This window comes from Haliaeetus albicilla, chromosome 13, assembly GCF_947461875.1.
Source record: "Haliaeetus albicilla chromosome 13, bHalAlb1.1, whole genome shotgun sequence".
Classification (NCBI taxonomy): domain Eukaryota; kingdom Metazoa; phylum Chordata; class Aves; order Accipitriformes; family Accipitridae; genus Haliaeetus; species Haliaeetus albicilla.
The window spans coordinates 27,410,430-27,436,766 of record NC_091495.1 but is presented as its reverse complement, the minus strand read 5'-3'; the positions used below and the strand labels follow the sequence as shown (position 1 = coordinate 27,436,766).

General features: G+C 39.0%; 1 protein-coding gene across 6 annotated transcripts in view; it reads right to left on the bottom strand.

Annotated features, from left to right (window-relative positions):
• The window catches only part of SMYD3 (SET and MYND domain containing 3), a 430,287-nt gene that overhangs the window by 81,532 nt on the left and 322,418 nt on the right, over positions 1–26,337 (bottom strand). For 5 of the 6 annotated variants that reach the window (XM_069800594.1, XM_069800593.1, XM_069800592.1 and 2 more), the window contains 2 exons: positions 4,272–4,339; positions 1,642–1,744 (listed from right to left, as the gene is read on the bottom strand). The exons of the other annotated variant lie outside the window; for it this stretch is intronic. In XM_069800594.1, coding sequence (XP_069656695.1) covers positions 1,642–1,744; positions 4,272–4,339 — 171 coding nt within the window. The remainder of the gene's footprint in view (positions 1–1,641; positions 1,745–4,271; positions 4,340–26,337) is intronic. 6 annotated transcript variants of the gene reach the window in all.

Below are 26,337 nucleotides of genomic sequence, written 5' to 3'. Positions count from 1 at the left end.
GCAACAAAGACACAAGAGCTCTTTGGAAAATTCTGACCTTATGTTACTGCCTCATTGGATGCAAAGTTTTTTAGAAAATATAATGTGCCCACATAAAGTGCAGTCATTTTAAAGCCTGTATTCACACAACTGCTAAAGTCACTGCAAAAAACCTGGTCCTAGCTGTTCTGCGTTATAACTTACTTATATTTATTTTCTGATTGCCTTACAAATGACTTGTAACTTAGACCATATCTGTTTCACCACTGATTTTAACCTAGAGACTTCTGTGGGTTACAGACCACTAAGTCTAAAATTTGGGTCATAGCTTCACAGCTCTAGTGCAGTCTGCACAGCGGTCATACTTGCAAGGGAATTCTACTTCACTTCACTCTCCAGAACCACCCAGGGCCTCTCCCACTCTGAAAAGCTGCTTGTTACAAAGAATTGCTTTATGAAATTTACCCAGAAAAAATATATCCATGTACATAAAAATAAGGTAGCTTCAGAATTTAGAACTCTAATAATTAACCCAAATGCATCCTGGGAAGCCATTAAAATCTACTGTATTTTTAAATAAACAACCCGTCTTGGTGAATTGGAAAGCCAAGAGGAAAGCTATGGTATATGGATAAAATGGAAGAAAGGTGTCTATAATTTGGCTTGAACAAGAATGCCAGACTGAAAGATGTCTACACTTAATAGCTCTGGAAAAGTATATTGCATCCTAAAAGATATGTCTTGCCAAAAAGCTAAGTATGCAAAAGCATTTCTGTTGGTTCTCCACAATATTTTGCCTAAAAAAATATTTTACTATTTACTTATTTTGACAGCCTACTATCTTAGAGAAAGGATACATTAAAAGAGAAAACACTTCATAGGGAGGAAAAGAGATAATACTTCTAAATTAGAATATGTATGCCCTTGATATTCCCCAAGTTTGAAGAACAGGCATTTACATTAGGTCATGATTTTGAAATGACCAACAGCTAGGACTGCATAGGTCATTGATGCCTGTAAAGTTACATATATACACACGTCTTTGCAGGCCTTATTAAGCCAATTCAATATTGCATTGCTGCAAAAGACATTTACTTCGAAATGCTTACCTAGCCACAAATGATTATTTTCAAAGTAATACAAATGCTATTGTAAAAACAAAGCTGAGAGTACCTTGAACAAATCAGAAATCTCTTGAAAGGGATATTTTGAAGTCTTTTCTAGTGAAACAGACAAGAAAGCAAAACTTGTCTTGCTACTTTCACTGTCAATGAAAGTTTCACTACAACAGTATGGTTGCAGCCTGACAAATGCTTATTGTTGCAATGACTTAGTGAACACTGCATTCCACCCAGAAATATTGTAAGTGTTTCCATCAGGGTAAAGACGTTCAAATACAAACAAAATGAAGTGCCTAGAGGAGGAAAGGAGGAACAAGAATTTATAAAGACTGTTAGTGATTTATGAGAAGTAATGATTATGGGGCCCAGGCAGTGTGAAGAGATGATTCTATTTATCATTTCCCCCCTGATAGCTATGTGCTAGAAAGTGGCATCAATATATCATCAAAATATTAAGCTGGTGGCCCTGCAGTCTGGAATTTATTTAGGGAGATGTCATTGTTGCAGGTGTCTATGATGGAAGGGAGGACAAGTTAATTACCTCTTCACCAATCTGGATCTCTCGGACAGAGCGAAGTAAAAGCTGGTATCCTTCAAAAACGATCACGCAGTTTGGGTCACAGCTGTGGTTCAGTAAAGACATGCTGTGAGGGGTGGTGGAGGGGGAGAAAGAGAGAGAAAGGACTTTACAGCGAAGCCTCCACTGCCATTCCCCTTTAATCATTTAAAAGTAGCTAACATGATTACATCTGAAGTATCAAGCAATTAAGTTACGAAACAAATAAAATCCCTGGTAAATCAACTGCTCTTGGTTAGGGGAGGAAAATTAATGCTTAGAAGATGTATATTCATTGGTAACACGAGCCATGCCCGGATCTCTTCATGTGTTTCTGCCTTCTGTGTACTCAGGGCGGGAGGAAGGCAATGGCCTCCCAGTGACTCTCCGAGAGGCCTGACTCAGGGGAGAGACAAAAGCAGGCAAGCGGGGAACAAGGCAACCTGGACAGTTCAGAGCAAAGGGTTAATACCTTGGGGCTCTGTTTTATTTCTGCTGCTTCTGCTCAGTTTCAGGACACTAACCTTATCGGTTACCCTGACTGTCAGTGGAACCGCAGGTCAGAGGGACCAGCAATCAACCTGTATTTCTTATCAGGCAGAAAATGGAGTATAGTATGTCCCAAACCCAAAATACTCGGTGTATACAGTTGAAAGAATAGATACAGCCATTGCCTCTGTTTTACACATATTTTGATTCAGCCTCTGTTCTTGTGGCATGTGACAGCTGAAGCAGCACAGCTCATTGGGGAGCTGCTGCCACCCCCAAGCCACACACACACTGGTGGATCTCCTGACACAGATGTGCCCTTCCCTCTTTTTTGAGGGAGATTGTCAAGAACAACATCAGCAACATCTGCTATATACTTTTGAGTCCCATGTTTCATTAGCTGAGAAACAACTGACTTTGTCAGGCCAACATCAGTCCCACAGCAGACACAGGGCTGATGGTTTTTTCCCTGTGAGAATGACTCATTGAAAGAACAATCTGGCATCATCAGGCTGGAAGAAGAATTTTTGGCTTATCCAGCTCCTGGCTGCCTTTATTTGCTTTCCTTGTCTGCCTGATTCACCAACTCAAAATCCCAACCGTTTTTGGCAAAACAGAGGATGTTGCCAAGGGTCAGAGCCCTGCGCCAAACCATGTTTATTCAGTTCTTGATCTTTTAAGGAGCTATCAACAGAAGCCTGACTCTTTTGATATCCCTTCTGGCCTAATAAAATATCTGTGGTTAATCTCAACCTGAACCCAGTAATGTACACTGGGAGGGAATGTACATTTCACTTATTGTGACATCACTGGGTATACTCCCAAAGCTGCTGGCAAGGTGATGCAGAGAAAGACCATAGGATTTTATCTATTTTAAAATATATTGTGATGCTGAAGCTATTGAGCCATGCAACAATATACAACGTCTTAATGAGTCTAACTAAAGCACTCTTAATCAGATTTCATCTCATGGAAAAGTTAGTGGGTTTGATGACAGTTTCATCTGGAAGCATATGAATTCATCTGGAAGGGCATTTGCCTAGGATTTGGGAACCACAGATTTAAGTTCACAATTTTCCCGGCTCACAATGATTTGCTACAGCAAAACTCAAACTGCTCTGAACTGACTTGGGAAAGAGTCTCTTGCATCCTTTGGCAGTGCATTATCATGAACATAGATAACCACCTTCTTTGCAGAAGCAGCAGCTTTTTTTTTTTTTTTTTCAACCAAAAGAAAACATTTCGCTAATAATAATGCTCCAAAATAATATCCCATTTTTCCCAATTATGTGAAAAGATTTGTTTCCATTCCACTATGAAATCAGATGAATATTCTGTACTTTTCATAATACTAATTCCCATGTCCTCCTAACCACCTTTCCCTTATCTTTACCACAAGGCAAGCCTCAAGATATTAAGTGTCCTTAGTCAAATCTTACACGTGACATTAGTAGAAAAAGAAACACTAGTGACAGGCCCACTGAGGTATTGACAACATAGTTCGACCGTGCATTAACAAAAAATTGAGATGGTAAAATATAATTTTAAACTAAACATACTAATTGTCCACATAAATAACTACAGGTAACTAATTCTATGAAGGCAAAACATTCCCTGGTATGTACTTCTTACCCAATAGAAATAAGAAATAATAATAAGAAATTCAAATATTAACATCCGTCTCTCAAGGGGCTTATCTTTTCACCTTACTGGTTTCTTAGTTATGGCAATTTACTAATTAAATGTGTTCAAACTTTTTAATTGCCAGTTCAGAAGGCTCTCAGCTGCAAAATATCTCTATTGTAAAGCAATGCTGAACAGGTTTCCTTTTACTGGTCCCAGTCGCACATTTCTGATGTCAGTATTTATTCTTACTTGGAAAAGACTATCACCTCCATTAAAATAAAATATAAAGACTTATCTTATTTAAACTGTTTTAACTCTGTAATCAGGACTATTAAGAATGTTTTCAACTTTATCATATTTTTTATTCTCCTTTAATTTATTTGCATTTCCCAGATTCTCATTTAGAAACTGCTGCTTTGATGGCCCTTACAGCTACCTAGGAAAAAAGGAAAAAAAACTAACATAGATTTTGCCTGTGAATGAAACAGTGTCCACAGTACCTGGGATACAGGCCAACACCAACATCCTGCATCTCTCCATTACTGATGGTGAAACAGTTACAGGTCACCTGTAAAAACAAGGGAAAAAATCCAGGATTACCAGAATCATTTGGAAACCCCATACTCAAGTGAAAAAAAACTTTCAAAATAAAATGAAGGGGCAATTGGTAATTGGATGGGAAACATTCAAGCCCAACACTGGTGCTCTTTCATTTTAGAGCAACCACATCTGGGACACACTCTCCTGTAAAACTGCAGTCAATTAAAAGCAGAAATATTAGTATCCTGCAAAAATGTGGGGTTAAACACATGCAGAGGCCCTACTTTCCTGTCCAGAGGGGAAAAAAACAAAAGCCACCCTACACAGAGCCTGAGAAGCTCAGCCCAGAGACAACATAGGAGATGACAGTGACTGCTGATGAAAAGAGTGGCTGTTTCCATGCAGGGACTTTGCTGATGCCAGGCTGTCACAGCACCTTTTAATGAGTAGCAGTGGAGCCCAAAGAATATATATAGGACAGTTTTGAAGTAAATAGCACCCTTGACTGTGGCAACCTTATACTGGCATAAATAAATACAAAGACTGTGCAACAGCATATCTTTCATGTTACGGCTATTTTGGTTTGCATGTAAAAGATCCCACAAAAAAGCATGTTCAAATTGTCATTCAAGAGAAATATAACCTTTCATTTAATCTCAAATATTCAGCTTGATACTTTATTCTTCCCTCATACAATCATACAAAGCTAAAGTGGTTTTAGAAAAGAGTGGACAGGAATGGAAGTTGCTGGAAAGTAGATATAGCCCTACCCCAAACTATCAGACTGAAGTTTCTTGGTGTTCAACCCCAAGAGAGATCAGCACTTTGTAAATGGTTAGCAAGTATCATTTTCATGGGCTTAAACAGCCAGAACCCAATTCCTAATGTATTTTTTAAGTATCTGATTTTTTTTTTTAACAGCTGGGTTTGCATTTTTTTAATTTTTTAAGATAATCTCTTGGTCAGTTATCAATGACATACTAATAAAATGTTTTATGTAGAAAAACACTGCATGGTACTCCATATACAAGAAAAGTCCCAAGTCTCTTTTGCCTAACTTTAGATTATTAATATCATTAATTTTTGTTAGAACAAAAAATGAGTTAGAGTAGGATTTGGCAGATGTGAAAATGAGATTTGAAAGTTGCAGTTTTATCCACAGAGTAATTGCCCAGGACAGTAAATGCACACCTCTATTTTAAAGGTGAACTTCTAAAACTGAACGATTTAATAGTATATCTTATCCTATAAATTGACAAATTATTATTTATGAGAGCATTAACTGTAAGGTGAAAATGAAATCCTCTTTCAAAATTTCTCATAAATTCTGACAGCAATGTTAATTTAAATAAATGTACACGCAGTAGGGCATGTGTTTTTTTAAATGGTTAGACAATACTTTGATTAGTCTATTATTTATGTAACCCATTCAAATGTTCTTGATCAATTACCAAAAGCATACATCTTAATTATTTCTTCCCTGCTGGCATTGGATATGAAGTGTCAGACAACTTCTGAGTAAAGATTAGTCCATTTAAAGTGGCAGTTATCCTGGTCCTAAAAATATTGACTTGATTTTGGTATTTATTGAAAAAATAATGCCTTCCAGGTAAGAGAGAAGCTTATGTGGACCTTAGTTCTCTCTAACGGATTATGAAGTAGCAGAGGTCAAACATCTCTTAGAACTAAATTAATCCCTCTTCCTTGCAAATCTCCTATTATTACCATAAAATTGTTTATATTAACAATATTGAATTTTGATCATTGTAGAGTTGTAGAGGCTGTTTCATCATTTTCTATTAAAGGTACGTATTCTATTATGTGAAGAGTTTTACGCGCAGAAGTTGCAATAGTTTTAGTTTTTCCTTTTCATAAACATGCATTAACTTTTTATACCAGGATACATGTGAAGAAAAATGTGAGAAGAATGGATGCTCTGAGATTCAGACATCAAGAGCTTCTTTCAAGAGCAGTTTGCCGTGAGGCACTTTTTAACATCTCTGGTTTAGATATTTTCACAGTATGCAGTTGCATTTCAATATCCCAGTGAGGCAGTGAAATACCATCTAATTTCTAATTATTTGCAGTTTCAAATATGACACTGGGAATCCAAAGTATAGAGGGGCAGATCTAAAAAGGTATTAAAGTACAAAAGCACAGGCAGAAGTCTAACTGGTCCCATGAATTTTGAGCTATGTGATTTTGTGCACAATCCTACCAGAGCCACAAGAAGTTTCAGGTGCTCTGAGGTTTGATTAGCCCCTTAGGAGACAATCTTCCCCCCCCGTTTAAACTCAGGTATGAAAAAAACCAGTGATACAGATATAAAGTATATTATCGATAGTAACCTTTGGTATGGCTGCTTTCTGTCCTCAGCAAGCGGAGAGAGAGGAATCGAGATGGTGGTGGTGGGAAGAAGATCTCATCATTTACAGTGTGAGAAATCCTGATATAATGACAATCCTTCATGGACAGCTAGCAGCTGGTAACAGGTATCAAATATGAAATCCCCATAGTCTGTCAACTAAGGATGGGATGGGTTGTTTGTTTTCTTTTAGATTTCTAACAAAGTCTCTAAAAATCTACTGAATCTCCTCTACATTTCTATTTATGTAAAATTTTAAGAGGTTTTAAATCTCAAAGTTAAAGATCAGTCCTACCAAGGGGAGTTCTCAGATTTCAATCCAAAATTTTCAATCTACCACAGGAGCTGATGTTGTAGACCACACCTCCCAAGAAACAAATGATGAAGAACGCATTTCTTTTACAGAACACCTCAAGAAAAATTCATTTTCCTAGCTTCCCAGGATTCACAGACGTAGCACAAACAACAGCTAAATCTGGACTATCTAACACTGCTGCAGGAGAGCACAGGTAAGCTGCTTGTTCCTGAGGCAATTGTTTACAAATCAAAATCTACTGGGACTGGAAGTTGACTAACTCCATTTCTAGGGAAAAAACCCCAAGGCAAAACAAACAACATCTTTCTAATGCATCACACTATTTCATTCAGGTTTCATGGTTACCTTGTGTTGTCTTTTTTCTGCCTTAACTGACCCAACTTATTACTTATACTACAATAAGGTTGTAGTATCTGCTGCTTCAAGAAACGGTTTCTTCCTTACAAAGGCATGGTCCTTGTCATCTTAACCCCTGCAGAATCATTCATCTCAGTTATTGAATTTGTGCTGTTGTTCAGCTTGTTCCTTCTGATTCCTCTAAAAATTCCTCTCTATCCAGCTACACAGCACTAAAACTGCATATCCACATAAGGAGACAGAACAGAGTACTCACAGAGTTTGTTATACCCACAAATAAGGAAAAATGCCCACATATTTCAGACCTTCAAAGTTGCAAAGATGAACTCCTTGCCATTTCCAAAATTTCTGAAATAACACATCTCCCAGCACAAGAACTGAGGGAAAATTCTCAGGGCAGAGTACAGACTTTTCAAACCTCCACAATGCAAATCTTAGGAGTATCCTAGAGCTCTCAAGGCTTACCATCATAGCCTGATTGGCCATACAGTTCACTAACAATTTAAAGAATCAGTTCTCAGTGTTTAAGTTGGCTCCACAGCAATAAATCCTGCAAGTTTATTTAAAAGGAACTGCCATTTCAAACAACAAACAATATTATACAAACTTATTGAATTAAATAAAAAGATTTGCTCTTTTGAGAGACTGCACATGTTTAGAGAGGTATCCTGTACTCAATAAAGTAACCTAAGTAGAAGACATAATCTTTCCCAGACTGGTAAATACACAGAGAGTAAACCAACTTTACTCACTGACCATTATTCTCAGGCATACTATATCAGCAAACAAAAATTACTGCAATCTGTTAGATTTTATTTCGTCTCTGAGTGACATAGGAAAACTCTGTAATTTACTCTGTAAGGACATCTCTGTTCTCAAGACGTCTGGAGCTACTGTCTCAGCAATCTCTGTGTCAGACCCACAGTCTAGTGGACAGCCATGAAGATTTATTTCGGTCTTTGAATTTCACAGGGTATGAAAGCTTCAGTTTGGCAATATACCGAGTTGAATTTGCTTTCAGTTCAGACCTGATTCATATTGCTTTATATGATGGATTTGCATTTGGGTTAAATAAAGCAGACTCAGACTTGATAGCAGGACATTCCAGATTTGGAATCTCGGACACTAAGACAATGAAAAATGTCAATAAGGGAGTATGGGAAAGAAAACAAATCATTATTGGCTAACACTTGCTGCGCAGATCAAGTTACAAACACCATGACTAATAATCAATCATTTTGTCTCCACGTGTTCCTGTATGTTACTGCAACAGTGAGGCAGCTCTTATAACATGCGTAAGAAACCCTCACAAGAAGGACTACCAAAGGGTATATTGCACTGATAGGGTCAATATAGTTTTCAGCTTTGATATACAATGACTCCAGCCATCCCTGTAAATGGTGTGTCACAGCTGGTGTGTTCTAACCCACCACCAGGAAGAAAGCCAAGACTAACACTTTTTTTCCCTAATTTATGAATCTAATGTAATGTAAATTAAAGATATAAAAAAACCCCAAACCAACACCCCCCCCAACTTCACAGATTATTAAGTTTTTCATTCACACCAAAGCTGGCTGGGTATTCCTGGTCATTGGCAAATATTTAACAAAAGATGTTGTGACCAGTTCTCATGTTGACAGGCTTCTCAAGAGACTCAAACATTATCCAGAAAGAAGGGACAGGCAGCAAATGCTATGAGAGGGGCGCACTAATTCAAATGACCAAGACATACCCCAGAGACCTTCTAGCACCACTACATCCCACTATAGCTCTGCACCGATAGCTCTTTCCCACTTGAGGATGAACAGATACCAGGCACAGATGGTTGATAGATCTCAAATCTGCTAATGACTTCATTTGGCACATGGAGTGCTAGAGCAACAGTGCTAAACATGGCAACAGTGCTAAACTGTAAATGCACAATACGCCATGGCAGCGACAGACCTGTCAAGCCCCTGTTTTGAGTGTATTTTACTCAGCTGCTCCTGGCCACAGCCCATGACACCCAGGGTTCCCATGCAGGCAGAGCTTCTCGCTCTGAAACCTCAGCTCTGTCCACTGGACAGGACATTGGAGAGGGACACAGGAGATGGGACAAGGTGGTAAGGTGTCTGCTACTAGAATGCTCTGCTGAAAGGAGCCCTGTTACAAGGCACATGTGCAAACTAGACCTTTGTGGCTTATAGATATGTGCTTGCATGTTTTACTAAATCAGGAACTTTGAATCCAATTCTACATTGCATTGTACTCGGGACCTACCTACTGGCTTCCACAGGAGCCACAGAACCAAAACTTGATGAAAGACACCAGAAGGATCAAAATAAACTGGGGGGGGAAGATTCTTTGGAGGTTTGTTCCAGACAGAAATCAAAACGTATTAGAATGGCTTTGGGAAAGCTTTATCTTATTTAGATTTTCAAACTAAGGAAAGGGTACAAGTAGTTAACTGTTTGTGATACTTGCTCAGAAGCCAAATTTTGCTGTAATACCATGAAATCTGGAGAAGCTACATTTCTTTCAAACCATGACTGAATTCACAAATATTTCATTTTACTTCAAGAACAATTCATCCTATTAATCTCTCGTGCCAAAACATCAATGTTTTGGCCGAATTATAGACTACCATTACCTCAGAGCTAGTTACAGCAAAGATGTGTATTTCCAACTGTTTTCTTAGTTCTTCATCTTATGTCTTTAGAGAACTTTCTTCACATCAACTATCAATATTTCAGGCCTTTTTTTGCTATCATAGCACATAAAAGTTTCTGACAAGTGTGCAGAATAAAGGTATTCCTTGCAGAGGGCTGTCACCACCCACAGGGCAGTAGACCAGAAATTTGGCCTGACTTTAACAGATGATTTAATGCAAGTGTGCTTCAGGCATCCTTTTTTAGTACTCAGCTAAGTGGTGCAATTTTGATTGGAATGGAATGAAAATAGGTCATGGCAAATTACCTCTTCTCTTCTTAACCCCACACATACATCTTCAATCTTTCAAATAAAAATATTTAGCTATGCAGCTAAATATATTTGGTTACTAAGAATGTCAAAGCCATCATTACTAGGACAATGTTATGTTTGCTATGGGCACTTTTTTTTTTTTTTTAAGTGTGTGCAAGATGTAGTTACAAACCTGAGAGTTGGGAAGGTAAAGCCTGAAACACGCAAAAATATTGCACTCTTTGGGTAAAATGAAATATCTTGAAGTTTTGTAGAACTCCCATTAAAAGTTTTGTGCAACCTGTTCTAACCTTTTCACAAATTTCTCCTCTGACAACAGTCAGCAAGTCTTATGTCCCCTTTGGTGAATTCTAGATTTTACCCAGCTCTGCAAATGTTATTATTCTTCCTGCTTTTTTGAACAGAACTGAAATGCATCTATTTCTGGAGCAGAACTGAAGAGACAGAGCTGCAAAGGCCCTAATGGATCATATTACAGTATGCTTGCAGCATTTGGCATTATTAATTGGAGTGGAGTAGAGGCATGACATCCTTCTCTTCATCCTCATTTTCCTACTAGTAACTCCACTCCTGTGAAGTGGGGCACAGTTACTAACTTGATTTCAACAGCCACTGCATGCCCACCTATTGAAAATAAACTGCTTGTTTATTGAATGAGATCAAACTTCATGGGCATCCAGGAGTGGTTAACTGACTTTGTATTTGTCCTGCCTATTTTGTTACAGATAGCTGTTTATCTGCTTTGCAATGGTATATTCAAAAAATAAATATTGGACTTAATATGAAAAATTATGTTGAGATTCAGCTATGGTTGCTGGTATGAAAATTACATAGGCAAAAGTAAAAAACTAATGAATTAGTCTTGTATAACTTCATCTAATAATACAGATGGAATAAATTACTGTCATCTCCTTCCATTACCCAGATGATTTCCTCATACCAGATTCATAACTGCTAGGCAGCCTGAGGTGAGATAAAACCTAGCCTAAATGTTTCAGGTTTGCTGACTGTATTCTCACAGATGCAATGTAATTGTTATTCCTTCTGGAGGTGCTTGTTGAGCTAGACCTTCAATTATATTTACCTCTTGAAGTTCATCAACCATAATTCTTGGGATTTTGTCTGTTGGGCTTTGTGGATTTTTGCCTTTCTTTCCTCTTCTCTTTTTTACTCTTTAACTATTGCCCAACAATATCTTTTCTACTAGAGGGAGAAGCGGGGGGGGGGAAGATAAAAATCTGGGGAAAACTTTTTTTCATGCCACTTGTTTAAAATTGTTTCCATCAGGAAATTTCTGAAAGCAGAAAAGCTGAGAATGTTTGAAGAGGAAGAAATTTCAAAGAGAGTAGAAAAAAACCTGAAATGTCTCTTCCAAAATGTGATGGCATAAAATGAGTATTTTTAAATCTTAAAGACTTAAGCAAAAATAAAAGGTTTGATTTTGAAAATTCATCTGAAAAGGGCAACAAAATCATTAATCTTGATGAATTTAGAAATGTGGAAAGCTTTTTTTTTTTTTTTTTTTTAGAAAACCCCCACATTTTTTCTAATGATTTTTTCATAAGTAGCATGCGGTTTTTGAACCAGCTCTAGTGTCACTTTGCTACTTGAGTTAAAACCTAAAACAGAAATGACTGGAGAGTTTTAGAACCGAACCTAAGACTTTTTTTTCTTAGTATAGTGAAAAAAATACACAGAAACCACTCATGCCAGCATACGACCCTGTAAGCCTGTATGTGTCCATGATCACTGCAAAGCAAAGCTAACTACAACCTGCTTTGTTTTGTATTAACCAGACAAAATTTCAGGCTCTTGTAATGTTTGCACATTGAGGCCCAAAAGAATACTGATATCACTGCCAGTTCCTTCCATTTTTCTTATGCTCTTTCCCTACACATAAACTACTACTACTTTTCTTTTGACATACAGTTTTATAAAAAGGAATAAGTATTGTTCTTTTTACCAAATTATTAAACAAAAAAATAATTTAAAAAAGGATTTAAGTTTTTAAGATATTTGTTTTTCAACTTATTCCTATCACTCAAACTGGGTGACATTACTACTTCTAAAAATCAGTGGGCCAGACACACCCTTTTGTAAATTCATCACCATCAAGCCCTTTCTTCCCATTAAAGGCCTTTGGAAATCAGTAAATTAGGCAATAGGAAACATGCACTATGTTCTTTCAGATAGTTCGCAGATCAAACATCTGCTGAGAGCAGGTCATTTAAATTACACGCAAAAGTATAATTTGAAAATTACATGACCTGTTCACAAAATGCCAATGTAGAATTTCATAAATAAAATACTGTCCTTTTAAAGTTTTTTAGCACTTGATTAGCATATGCCTGCAAAATGCTTTTGAACTCACCCTTATTCCTTCCTTCCACAGACAGCATATGAACAGTGTTGTCAGACACAGTGACTGATGCTACTGTACCATAGGAAGTGTTCTGCATGAGACAGGCTAGAGCCAGCCAGTGAAGAGGAGTGGAGTACCAGCTGATATTCATCAAATATATTAAGTCCAGGTGACAATTAGAAGTTTAACAGGCCAAAGTAAAACTGTGAAACAAAAAGCCCACTATGTATTTAAACCTGAAACACTGAAATACCCAGCTGATTGTCTTAATGAGAGGTCTTTGGGAAAAAAGGGGTAACTACCCATTGAAGGCACTGAAGAGATGGTTAAATCCAGACCATGGTTCTAGACCCCTTTCTGACTGAAAGGGAAAACTGATTACGCTGTGAGCATATGCGCTGGCACTGAAGGGTGAATATGACCATATCAGAAAATATAAGTCAAACTCCATTTCCTTCTCAGGACAAAATAGAACAGTATTACATTTAAGGTAAAGCTGTGATGTGATGTAAGGCATAGAACAAATTAAAGCTAAAGCAGTAATTTTAAAGCCTGTATAACTCAATTACTCAGTATTCAAGGAGTTCTTGGATTTCTATAGGATGTGTGCATTATTAGTATCTCTGAAAAATCAACTCTCCAAGGGTTTCCAGCTAGCATGTTTTGTTTTCTACATCTCTATTTTTTTGGGCTATTTCAAACATTGCTCTGATCAGGAAACAGTTGAAATAATTTAATTTTCGCAATTCCATAACATTGGACATGTTTAGTCTCAACACAGTACATACGCTTCTAGTTACTGTGAGGCATAGTTTTCATGCTGATGCTACTCATTTTCTCATTCCCATAATGCTAGTCTGACATTCTTGGACAATCCTATTTGACAGTAAACCACAGTCAGTCAATGACTTCTAAAAATACCGAAGACAATTTGCTAGCATAGTGCAATAGATTTGACCATATTGGGAAGTGACAGGGAGTTAAGTCAGAAAAAAAAGAATAATCCTGCTCTACTCCTTTGGATTCACAGGGTGCCTTTGGCACCCAGGATCTAAAGCAGAGCATCTCAAAGCTGCATTTCCCATTGGTAGGCCAGGGTGAGGGATTTTGCTTGAAGAAGCTCTGGATGCTACAACCTGCTCCATTCAGAAATGTCTGGGTAGTTGGTACCGAGTAAGAGGAACATCGTTTTCACTTTTTTTTTTTATTATTCCTTTGTGACTTTTCAAAGTACTAGTAGAAAATAATTGTTTTGTTTCACCAAGAGAAGGAACCATGGACATATTTGGGGTGCTTATAAGGAAACAAGGCTTACAGCACCCACAATGCCTGTACCCCAGAAACCATTAGAGAGAAGGTCACAATCCTATCCATCAGGATTCCTTAGCAGAAATGCCATTACTTCAACAGAACAGATAATAACTCTCAGTATATTGTTCTACCTACAACTGAATAGAATAGATTTTCCTTTGAAACAGCATTTTTCTTTATTGTACTAGATTAGTAGTAGCCATTATACAGATTTTCTGTATTGTTACTATATGCTATTACTAGTTAGGCAAAACCACAATACTTGGAGGCAGCATTAAGATACACTTTCATTTGAGTAAGAAGCACAGAGTAAAGAAAATATAATGATTTACTCCAAAATAAGCTCATAAATTAAGCTCCGAGAACTCCTAGTCAATATGAAATCAAACAATGAGTTGACAAAAGAACTGTAAAATAGCTACATATAGAATAGCTTTTAATAGCACACCTAGAATCATAACGTGCAGAAAAAGTTAGGAAAAAGCAGAACTCCTGTGTGTGCTTCCTACTTAACGAACTCTCTTATGGTGTACAGAGTGTAAATTGGTGAGAAAATGGTCAAATAACTGCATTTGATCTTTCACTCATTAAAAAAAAGAAGTATTTAATTTTGAAAAATTTCTACCAGATAGCTTGGAAATGCAGAAACAAAAGAAGGTTAGACAAACACTACATTGAGCTCACAGTTCAAATGCTTATGGGTAGCTAAGTTCACAGACCTGTATGTAATTGCTGTCTACAGGAAATACTTGCATTAGTGAAATAATTTTCTCCTCACTCCTTCACCTTTGCCCTACCACAAACTCAGCAGCAAAGAAACCTCCTAAGAGCATTTCTGTGAAAAGGACTTTCCCCACCTCTACGAGATGAACTAAATCTTAACAGCCAGGAATAGAATCTGTCAACTTCTCAGAAACATGATTTTAGCAAGTATTAATTGAAAACGAATATACTTTTATACAAATAAGCTTGAAACAAAATTATCCACTCCCTGTTTATTTGTCCTTGTTTAGGCTTCATGTGCTTTTTGAAGCTTATAACACAAGAGCACAAAAGTTGCACTTATATTAATGTAGATTGGCAGTGACTTCAGTGGCATCAGGTGACTGACTTACACAAAACAACAATTAGGTAGGAAGAAAGTACACAAGTTGAACTAGAATCAAAATTTCTGTGAGCATGGAAATTGGGTGATCTAACTCCATGTGGTTAAAATTCTGTACATTTCAGACAAAACAAATCCTTGCCATTAAACATCTGCAAACTTTCGGTTGCTTAATTCTTAACCTAAGCTCTTTACCACAAATGACTTAAGTTCACATTAAATACTAAAATAAAAAGACAAAAGTTTAAAAAAACCCCAGACAGTAGATGTGATATCATTAAATCGCCTGACTAGTCAAACTTGAAAGCTGAGCAAACATTTTAAAAAATAACATGCAATTTTGTTTCACTCTTTTTTTCCCCTAGCTTGAGATAGCATGAAAGGCACTGAAATTGCATTTATCAAAAACGTCTGTGTTTTCCCAGCATTCAGATTATATACTGCCATTTACAAAGTGACTGCCATAACCATGTATTCTTTCATGTGAAAGTGACACTTTTGCCTACCAACAAGTATCAAAATTTCTTTACAGGAAAAGTTGTATCATCTTCCCTCATATATGCAAGACCAGGAAAATAAATAGCAGTAGTATACCTTGGAAAGCTGATGCATACCAATATGCTTTAATTTAATTTTCTTCATCTTATAATTTCTAAGCCAATTCAATTTTTTCATAACCCAGATTCACGATTTCAGAAACTTTAAGAACAAGACATGACCTTTACATTTCAAAGTCCAAACATTCACTACAGTCTGAGAAAATTACAGTGGTGTTGCGTTATATATTTCAAGCAAAAAAGATGGCTGCGATGGCTGTGCTGGCTTTACAAAACTAACTAGAGATTGACAATATACCCCTTTGATTCACACCACTCTCCTAGTGCTTCATGCTATTTTTTTCTGATATGCAGATTCACTCTCAGCAAATCTTTATTTATAGTTTTCATATTCCTTACTTTGAGCTTTTTTTTCATTTTGTGCAAACAGATCTTTACATATACCCAAGACAAGCAAACCAGCTAGATAAACAGTGATTTCAGCAACCAACAAGAAGCAGCTGACATTTCTATTACACCTGACAAACCCAGGGTGATGGGAAAGAACCTACTAATTTTTGGTCACAACAATACTAGTGGATCCTAGCAAATTCCTCACCTCCACCTCCAATGAAAGCTTTAAGTTTCTACCTCTAAGCTCTCTTAAAAACATCACAGAACTAAAAAAAGTGCAAAATTGGATCAGAAATATGAACCACAAGGCACGAGGTTATTAAAATTTACTGTTGCGTTTCTCCTCACAGTATGCATTTTGACACTGACTCTCCTCCTTATGGTCATACTGTTTTTACCCAAACATAATGCCAAAAACCTACATGCCAAAATACATTCTTCCTTCATGAATTAAGACTTTTAAAATTCAATATTCTGGCTATGATTATTTAAGAGCACATTTTCCTTTCATCTAGGACTTATCTGATTTGACTGTCTATGAAAATTTTACCTTTAAATTGTTATATTTTCATGAATAGAATGAGGTAAAACTATAATGTAATTCCTAAAACTAAGATGTTTCACCCTACGGATCCATTCATGATACAATAAGAACTTAAAACAAAAAATGCAAAATCAGACTAGATAAGGTTTCATTATTAGCTCTTGTTATGAGAACCATATGAGAACAAACAAAGTAAACTCATATCTTTTTTCACCAACAAATGTGGAAATAATTCTCTTTTTTACAAGTTATGACAGAAAAGAGTAATTTGTTCCATTAATTCCTGTATAATTTACAATCAAAATGTATTTTTAAAGTATTTGACATGCTGTGCTACTCTTGGCCATTCATCTCAAACATAAATCAGCTATGTGAAATTATAAAATTGTAAACTTTAGGTCATCTAATAAGAATTTCAAATATCAAGTTTTCAAACATTGAATACTTCCACTTTTTTTTTTAATATTGAGCTCATCCTAATGAAAATGCAAAACATTTTGAAAGTTTGAATCATGATCTAGCCTTTGTGACCAGTCTTTCCAGACTGAGTCCAAGTGTTTTCCCATAGCCAGTCACATCATCTTGTCAGTGAAGCTGAAACAAGTGCCCCTTTTCATTGGCAAGGCTCTTCCTAGCCATGAATGAAGTGCCTACTTCTCTTAAACTTCTTTGTTATTATTTTTTGACATTTTACACTCACTGTGATAGCACTGCATCAAACAGTCTATTGAGCTATTACCACCTGGATCATTTAAATCATTCATTCAGTTTGTGTAAGATATTAAAAACAAATACATGAAAATTATCCCTTAGGACAAAATTTAGACTTCTAATCTGTTTCTTCAAACTACATTGCCAACTCTCCAGTTACATGTCCATGATTATTAACAAAGAAGATAAGAAGCAGGAGAAGGAAAACTAACAAACAAAAACTATAAAATGACTGAATTAAGTAAAGAGAAACAAAGTAGAAGCCAAAACTACAGGAGCTAATGCATTCAAAAAACAAGTTCAAACAGATAACTTGCTTTTAATGAGCATTTAATAACAGTTTGGTTGTAGAAAGAGTATGGAGGAGAGGACCTAGCAAAATACCAGTCAAGGCCAATGGCGCTTAATTTCCACCACCTGTTGCTCAAAGGTGTTACAATACGCAGGCCCTAATAGAATATAGGTAAAGATAGAGTTTTGTTTTAAAAATTATTACACATCTTAATTCATTAAGCAGTTTGTATTGGCTTTGTGTGGCCAGGTTTTGGTAGCAGGGTGGCTACAGGGGTGGCTTCTGTGAGAAGCTGCTGGAAGCTTCCCCTATGTCCGACAGAGCCAATGCCAGCCGGCTCCAAGACAGACCCACCGCTGGCCAAGGCCGAGCCCATCAGTGATAATGGTAGCGCCTCTGGGATAACATATTTAAGAAGGAAAAAAAAAAGTTGCTGCGACAAACAGAAATGGGAGCCAGAGAGCACTGTGAGAACATGTAAGAGAACCAACCCTGCAGACTCCAAGGTCAGTGCAGAAGGAGGGGGAGGAGATGCTCCAGGCGCCAGAGCAGAGATTCCCCTGCAGCCCGTGGCGAAGACCATGGTGAGGCAGGCTGTCCCCCTGCAGCCCAGGGAGGTCCACAGTGGAGCAGATATCCACCTGAACCCCTGGAGGACCCCACACCGGAGGAGGTGGGTGCCCGAAGGAGGCTGTGACCCCGTGGGAAGCCCACGCTGGAGCAGGGTCCTGGCAGGACCTGCGGATCTGTGGAGAGAGGAGCCCACGCTGGAGCAGGTTTTCTGGCAGGACTTGTGACCCTGCGGGGGACCCACGCTGGAGCAGTGTGCTCCTGAAGGACTGCATGCCATGGAAGGGACCCATGCCGGAGAAGTTAATGAAGAACTGCAGAGTGTGGGAAGGCCCCATGTTGCAGAAGTTCGTGGAGGACTGCCTCCCATGGGAGGGACCCCACGCTGGAGCAGGGGAAGAGTGTGAGGAGTCTTGCCCCTGAAGAGGATGAAGTGGCAGAAATAACATGTGATGAACTGACCGTAAACCCCATTCCATATCCCCCCGCGCTGCTGGTGGGGGTAGGTAGAGAATCCGGGAGTGAAGTTTTGCCCAGGAAGAAGTGAGGGGTGGAAGGAAGGTGTTTTGAGATTTGGTTTTATTTCTCATTACCCTACTCTGGTTGACTGGTAATAAATTGAGTTAATTTTCTCCAAGTTGAGTCTGTTTTGCCCGTGACCATAACTGGCGAGTGATCTCTCCTGTCCTTATCTCAACCCAGGAGCCCTTTGTTATATTTCCTCTCCCCTGTCCAGCTGAGGAGGGGAGTGATAGAATGGCTTTGGTGGGCACCTGGCACTCAGCCAGGGTCAACCTGCCGCACAGTTCTAAGCAGCAATCCAGCTCTGATACAGTACTTGCCCGTAAGCGCCTGCTGGCGTGCTCTCAAAGGTGCCAGTGCAGCTCACCCAGTCAGCACCTACACATGGAGATTGCACTTTCAACTCTCTTGTAGGAATAACTGAATGGACAAGTACTGATACCTTGACTGAATAATGATTCTCTTCTGCTGCTTTATGAGTAAAACGTTTGTTTAAGACTGTCACCTAACTGTACAGGCTAGTCAGACATTTGAAGATGGAGAAATAAACCTTCTTGCTCTGCTCTTGTTTGAGAACGAGGCCCTGTCTATGCAAGCACTTACAGAGTTTTGTTTTCAGCTGAGCTTTCTCACTAACCTCAAAAGGGTTGCTCACAGGTTACTGCTGCCATTTCTTATTTGCTTCAGTAAGCCACCCTGCAACCCACACCCCACAAATGGTTCATCCATTCACTTGAGTATTGCTATCCTAGTTGTAACTAGTTGTGTCATACTATGTCTAAAGACCCTGCAGTGTGACTACTGTAAAAAAAGGTAATTTTAACTTTAAACTTATATTTTATTGAACATACATGTGACTTTCATGCACAATCTGGCCATTGGGAGGATTCCCCAAGCAGAAGAGTCAGTGACAGCTCCAGGACGTGTGCACGAGATGGGAACATGACAGTAACTGTGTGGGGCTTATTGGTAAACACATCACTGAGTAATACTTGATAATATTTAATTAAATGAATGCAGAAGTCTTTTACCAGAGGAAATGTTGAAGTGAGAAACCAAGTGAAGCACACTCAGTCTAACTATAGGATAATAACTAAAGGACGATCTTTTTGTACCACAATACTTCCATGAGACTGGGAAACAACAGCAAAAGGCAGGAAAGCTGACCAAGCTTTAGGAGAGCTGCATTAGTACTGGCATGTGGAGAGATAGAAGCAGGTACATTTTTTTCAAAACAAAAATAATGATTGAACTTCTACATAAAAACTGTTATTTAAAAAGCCCTATTTATACAAATCTGACAAATTTGCTCCAAGACATACAAAGAGATGATTGCAAAATAAAGCTCACTGATATTTACTCAGACTTCTCTCTGCCAGATCTCTGCACATGACTATGAACATCCTCTCATGCTACTTCAGGTGTTTGTCTAAAAAAATACATCTTATATAACCATACAGTCTTTGGCAGAAATTTAGCCATAAAGCCACATATTTTGCAAACCAAGTATCCACAGTACCTAACTGCACAATTATTGAACTTGGGTATTATCAGTTCTAAAATTATTCACAAAAAAAATGCTACATATTTGAATTAATAAACATCTGAGACTGTACATTCCCTTCATTTCCATGAGTAAAAATGTTTATCCTAATTAGAGCTGAGCAAATAATTTTCAACAAATCATTTACCCTCCAAAAGCAATTTTTGTCTTTACTTTTGGAATCCCTGAAAGCAGATTATAAAACTGTCAAAATTCATTCAAAGTCAGCTCTAATCTTTCTTTCTTGTTGTTGCTATTTTTTAACTCAGTGAACCAATCATGAACTAAGTAGTAAAAATTCACACTCAAATACTAAAATCATGATCATCGTTGAGTCTGCAGACACACTGGCTGACTTAGAAACTGAAAATACTGTAGCTTATTGTGACTGCATTGCAGCATAAATGCTAAATGTAAATCACAATCCCAAACACAAGCTGGAAGGAGCCCTGCCCTAGAACAGTAGCAATTAATGGAACAATGCACCTTGGAATATATTAATTCTTTATTTTTTAGCCCACACAGAAATTGTCACCTAGACCATCCTGAGAATCATGATTTTGGGGTGAAATTTTTCTTTTCTCCCATTATCATCTTGTTATTGGAATAACAATTACTTAAATGCTTTCTGAAAAGAACCGGGATCAAAAAATAATAATGCTTCAAACTCAGGAAGTAAAATAATGGAGCATTTCATTAGTAGGGAGGAAAAAAAGGTAATGCTTTTGGAGATTCTTTCCTCATTGCAGCTTCTCACAGAGCTTCTTTCCTGCTTCTCACTTTGGCAATTCAGTTTTGTGGCTAGAGGTTGAAACCAGAGTTCAGCAGGCCTGAAATACTATTATTTGTCTGTATATCTGTAGTTTTATATTTCTATTTGCTTAAGGACATCAAACAATGTATAGACATTAATTAATTGTTATAACAGCCCCGTGAAGAATGGAAATGCAGAACTAAATCATACAGAGGTTGAATGTAACACCAAGGCCACAGAGCACACCAGCAGCAGTTTGGCATACAAAGGAATTTGTTTTAGAGGCTTTGACTGTATCCAAAAGGTTTACAGTTAAGAAGAAAAAAAACCTTAATGTTCTTTGGAAAATAACAGAAGCATAAAATCCACAACTGAAATGGGATTCCTGGCTTTGCACTTCCCTGTGGCACACGGTGATGGTGCCATGCTGCAGTACAGCTGCAGGCACAGCATTGGTCATGTTATGCCAGTTAAGGGGCCACGTATTATTTCATGTCTTCCGTCTTGACTACATGATGCTGTGAAATTGGCTGGTAGTTCCAACACCCTTCTCTGGCACATTTTTCAGTCTGCATTTGCCTTTGCCCATTTATGCAGATTACTCCTTGCCTGTTAACTGCCATTACAGAGTGAACTCATCATATAGAAAACAAAAAAGTGAGCAACACAAAGATGAGGGAAAGAACTCTCATCAGCAGCCAAAACCTATAACGCACCAGAGCACTTTTAAAAGCTCAGCCATGAATCAGGAAGGGAAATCCCTGAAGAACTGAGGACAAGAGCAACCAAACTAGCACAGAGAGGCCGTGCAGCCCACCTCATCCACTTGCTGCAGGACACTCGCCATCCTGACGCTGCAGCCTGCCTCGGCAGGGGTGATACTGCCTCTCGGCATCTGCAGCGCTGACAGTGAAGGGGTGCCCACAGCAGGGAAAGGCTCGCCTGGGCCCCACCGGGTGAGGGGGGGAAGCAGCGGCAGTGGGGGGCTGCCATGGCTACACCCTCAAACGCAGGTGACTCTGTCAGGCCAGGAAGGCACCTAGGAAAGCAGGCACCACTAAACTTGTCAGGCCCCAAATTTAATACTAAACCCAGCTCAGCCGGCGTGCCTGTTGCGTGCCCTGTTAGAGTTCATGTTCCCAAAGCACTGGTGCTGGGAGCTGAAAAGCTCCGAGTCGACGCCTGCCTCCCAGCGAGCTGAGAAAGTCACCTGCCCCCCCGAGCGGAGGCTCCCTGGAAGGGCCCTCGCCATGACAGTCACCAGGAAGCCCTGAGGCTGTCACAGGTCTCCCTGGAGCAGTCCACGTATAAAGGTGGCAGAGCTGCCTGTCAGGGCCCTGAGGACACCAGCCGGCCTCTCCCAGCGCCTCCCCCACCCGCCCACGGCCCAGGAAGCCCATTTCAGCACACCCGCCCCGAGGCCATCGGTCCCTGCTGCGGCAACATCGCAGCACGGCCACTCGCCAGCTCCCCGCAGCCCTGCCCTGCCACCGGCCGCTGGGCCGGGCCCAGCCGGGGCCCACATCCCAGCCTCGCCTCAGCCTGACCCCGTCCCCAGGGAGGTGCAGGATACCCAGGGCTGGGCTGCCCCGGTGCCCCCCGGCTGCCCTGCTCCTGGCTGGGGTGGTGGGACAGGCCCTGGCTGCCCGGCCCTGCCCTGAGGTCCCTGGGCAGCCCCTGCCACCCCCAGCGCCCAGCCCACGAGGTGCCAGTTTACAATACTTGCTTTCTTCAGTGAATCAGGTCATGGCAAAATACTGCTATGAAAAGATACAGTACTTAAGACATAATCACAGCAGAAACATAATTATGCCAGCCTGACAGCAAATACTTTCCGTTCCTCCTCCCCACCATCCATGATGGAGGAATACCACCAACAAACTACTGCAGAAAGCAGGTTTAGTAGAAAAGTAGCGTGTCAACAGAGGTCTCCAAAACAGGTGTCACAAGAAAACCACAGCGATCCTGGAAGAATTTAAATTATATTTTTTCACTGAAATCAGAAGAAAACGTGACAAGATCTAAAAGTCTGTCTTCCCCCTTCCCCTTCTTCCACGAGGAAATAGCCCTCAATAGTCAAACTTCTGCTGTCACAGAAGAAAAACAACTCGTCATCAACCGTGTATTTTCCAAATTATATTCCCCTCTATATTGAAAGCATGTGCACTTTCTGGCTCCTATGCAAGTTATCTATATGAATTTTAGAAAAAAATTAAGTATTTTTTAGTCTGGAAAGTGAGAGAACTAATACATGTAGGGCATATATAGATGTATGTAGGAAAACAATGCATGTGGGAAAGTAATGTATGTAGGAAAAAATTCACTGCTATTCATTTTCAGTGGACAAATAATATGAGCTGTTTTTCTTGGAGTCATTGAAAGTGCACAATGAAATCTATGTTATTTGCCACTTCAGGAGGAGAAGGTTGGGATGAATGGTAATGTAGCGTTCGCCGCATATCAAGGTGCCACGATAAGATCACTGATCACCCCCCAGACCAGGGAAAGAGACAGATAACACACACAGTGTGAGCGCCAACTTCTGCCTTTTATTGCGCAGTCAATTCCTTTTATACTAACAAGGATAGGCGGGATTACAGACACATCATAAGGCTGCGACTAACCCTCTAACTTTCCGTGACATCGTGAGATCTTCCGAACGCCGAACCCTACATGGTAACTTATTTCCATGGGTTGCTTTCACAGTAGGCCCCAACTAGAGATTCTTAATTCAAATCCACATGCAACTTTTTAAAAGCCATGAAAAAAATACATGGTCTATTTTGGTTTCAGATCATAGGCACATTTGCTCAATTTTACACCATATCTCAAAAATAATTTCAACAAATTTCTGATGCTCTCACACCCTCATAGATGCTTTTACAGGTATGCAGACTGCTGTCAAAGTGTGCTATATAGCCTTCTGTGAATAATGCCGAAAAGTACAAGGCTTTTTCAGGAAAATAAGGCAATTCTTGTATAGTCACATTGCATTGTGCCTCACACGAATCATAGTCTCACTGGAAATACGAGTTTTCCCTTCTAGGTATGGTCCATAAGCCTCAATAACAACACCAAGTAAAAGAAAAACACAAATTCGTGCATGATTCATGATGGTTTCAGGAAGTCTCCCTTGGTCTTCATGCAAGACAGCTGAAAACAACTCCATAGATGCCATAAATTTAAAAGAGTGCAAAAGCGTTTACAGCAGCAGACAAGAAGCTTCCTTCTCAAGCAAGTAAGATTTTAACAAAAGTATAGTGGTTTGAGTTAGATAGCACCTGACCATACATTTTAGTAAGACAATATCTCTTCTGGAGATTATAACTGAAACAAGCTCTGGCTTAGACAAATAAGAGGACAATATCCTCCATGGGAAGGAGAAAATGGGTTTGACATTGAACACTTCAAGGATAATCTGTAAACTAGATTCAACTGATGGTTTGTCAGAAAATGCCATGTTGCACAATCCAAATATTTTACAGAAATGCCAGTCTCATTCAATTGTTGCTGTTATACCGGAGAGCACTTTTAACTTGAGCAATAACCTGTATGAGGTTTGGGGAGTCTTCTGAGTTTTTTTTCCAGGAATTTCCTATTTGTAAGAAAATTTTTAGAATGAAGGCTCATTCTAAATTGGCATGAGTCGGGCACTTGGAGCTCAACCAGCTACATCACTACAGAGCACATCCAACATCACAAATAAAGACATTATCATAAAACTACAATAAATGTTTCTAACTGTTGCTAAACAGGCTGCATATCATACTATTGGACTAATTTGATTTCTCAGTTGCACTAATAACCAGAAGACCCTTGCACTAATGTAGCCATGCTTGTAATGATTAGGCCCATCCAACTTCTGAGACCCAGTAGGTGCTTGCAGTACTGGACCAGTTCCTCAGCTATGCTTATTGGCACAGTTCAAGCTGATTTCAGATGGTACTGTTACAATTTGTAACAGTGAAGGATCCATCAGATAGTGACAAAAATGTAACATAATTAGGAAGGAAGTTGGTTGCTTTCTTTGTCATGTTAAATATTCTACCTAGGCCCTACTCATTTGCTGAATTCTTTTTGTCTGAAATTCACTCTCCTTTCTTTTTGACAGAAATCTCTGTTAAGGTTAGAATGAATTAAACATTATCACAAGAAAGAAAATGGCAACAAGAACATTAATTGGTAATGACAGCAGTTTCATGATATCCTTTTTTAATGTACAGCAGTACATTTGTCAAAAGGTGAATTCTCTGCTCTGAGAACATTAAAACATAAAACCAACCAACTCTTATATGGACTTTAAGAAACATCATCAAACTGATCAAATAAAAATGTGTAAGATTTATCACGGAAGCCCTTGACCTCCAAGACAGCTTTTCAAACCAGTTAACTTTCTGTCTTGAAGTAGAACAATTTTCTTATGCTTATCTCAGACTGTGTGGGTGAATGAAAGAAATCAAGCATCTGTGAATCTCTCACAAACATACTATGTCTCTGTTCTCAGGCTCTAACAGCATCTCTTGGTTTTTTAAACCAACATGCCTGATGAATGATACAGTTTTCACCATCATTTTAAATATTCAAAAGAATGTGCATAATTATTTTCTAAAAATATACCAGATACAATCTTTGTCTAGGTTTTTAAACTGTCTAGCTGGAGCCCTAGTTTGGCAGCACTGACTGTAGGATCTGAGCACTTCCCAACTATCAGCCTGCACTCTGTATTCTGGAAGCCTGTCTTGTCCCAAAAGCTCCTCCAACAGCACATATCTGTTTATGGTCCCATTCTGAAAATCTGTTTCTTCTGAGGCTCTGTGGCTATGCAGAGCTTTAATGATATCCAAGAAAACACCATGCCTGTGTCAATCTATGTGTCTTACAATGGATAAAGGAATCTTAAGTGAGCATTCTGGCTCATGCCTTGCCCTTCCTTCTAAAATGTGCCAAAATTATATGTATAGAGAGCCATTTAGTAGGGAATAGTAACAATTCCGAGACTTCCAAGGAGATGTTACTGTCTTTTGGTTGCTTCCCCATTTACTTTATCATGTTAGTTAGTGAATATAGAGACGTCAACATCTAACACTGTTTACTTCAGAAAACACAGAAAACTCAAAGGCAGCACAGAGGGTACAGAGGCCACACTGTCCCCAAGGACAGTGTTCAATGCCGGTGCCAGAGCAACCATGCTGGCTGGTGTGCTGCCATGCACCTGCACCGGAAACAGAATCTAAAACCAGCAGCAGCCTCCAGTGCCATACACACATCCCTTAACAAAATTCATCTTCTGAAGTGTGTAAGAGTCAAGTGTGTGACCTTGTATTAATTGACACTGTCAGATGAATCAGAGTTTTAGACAGCTT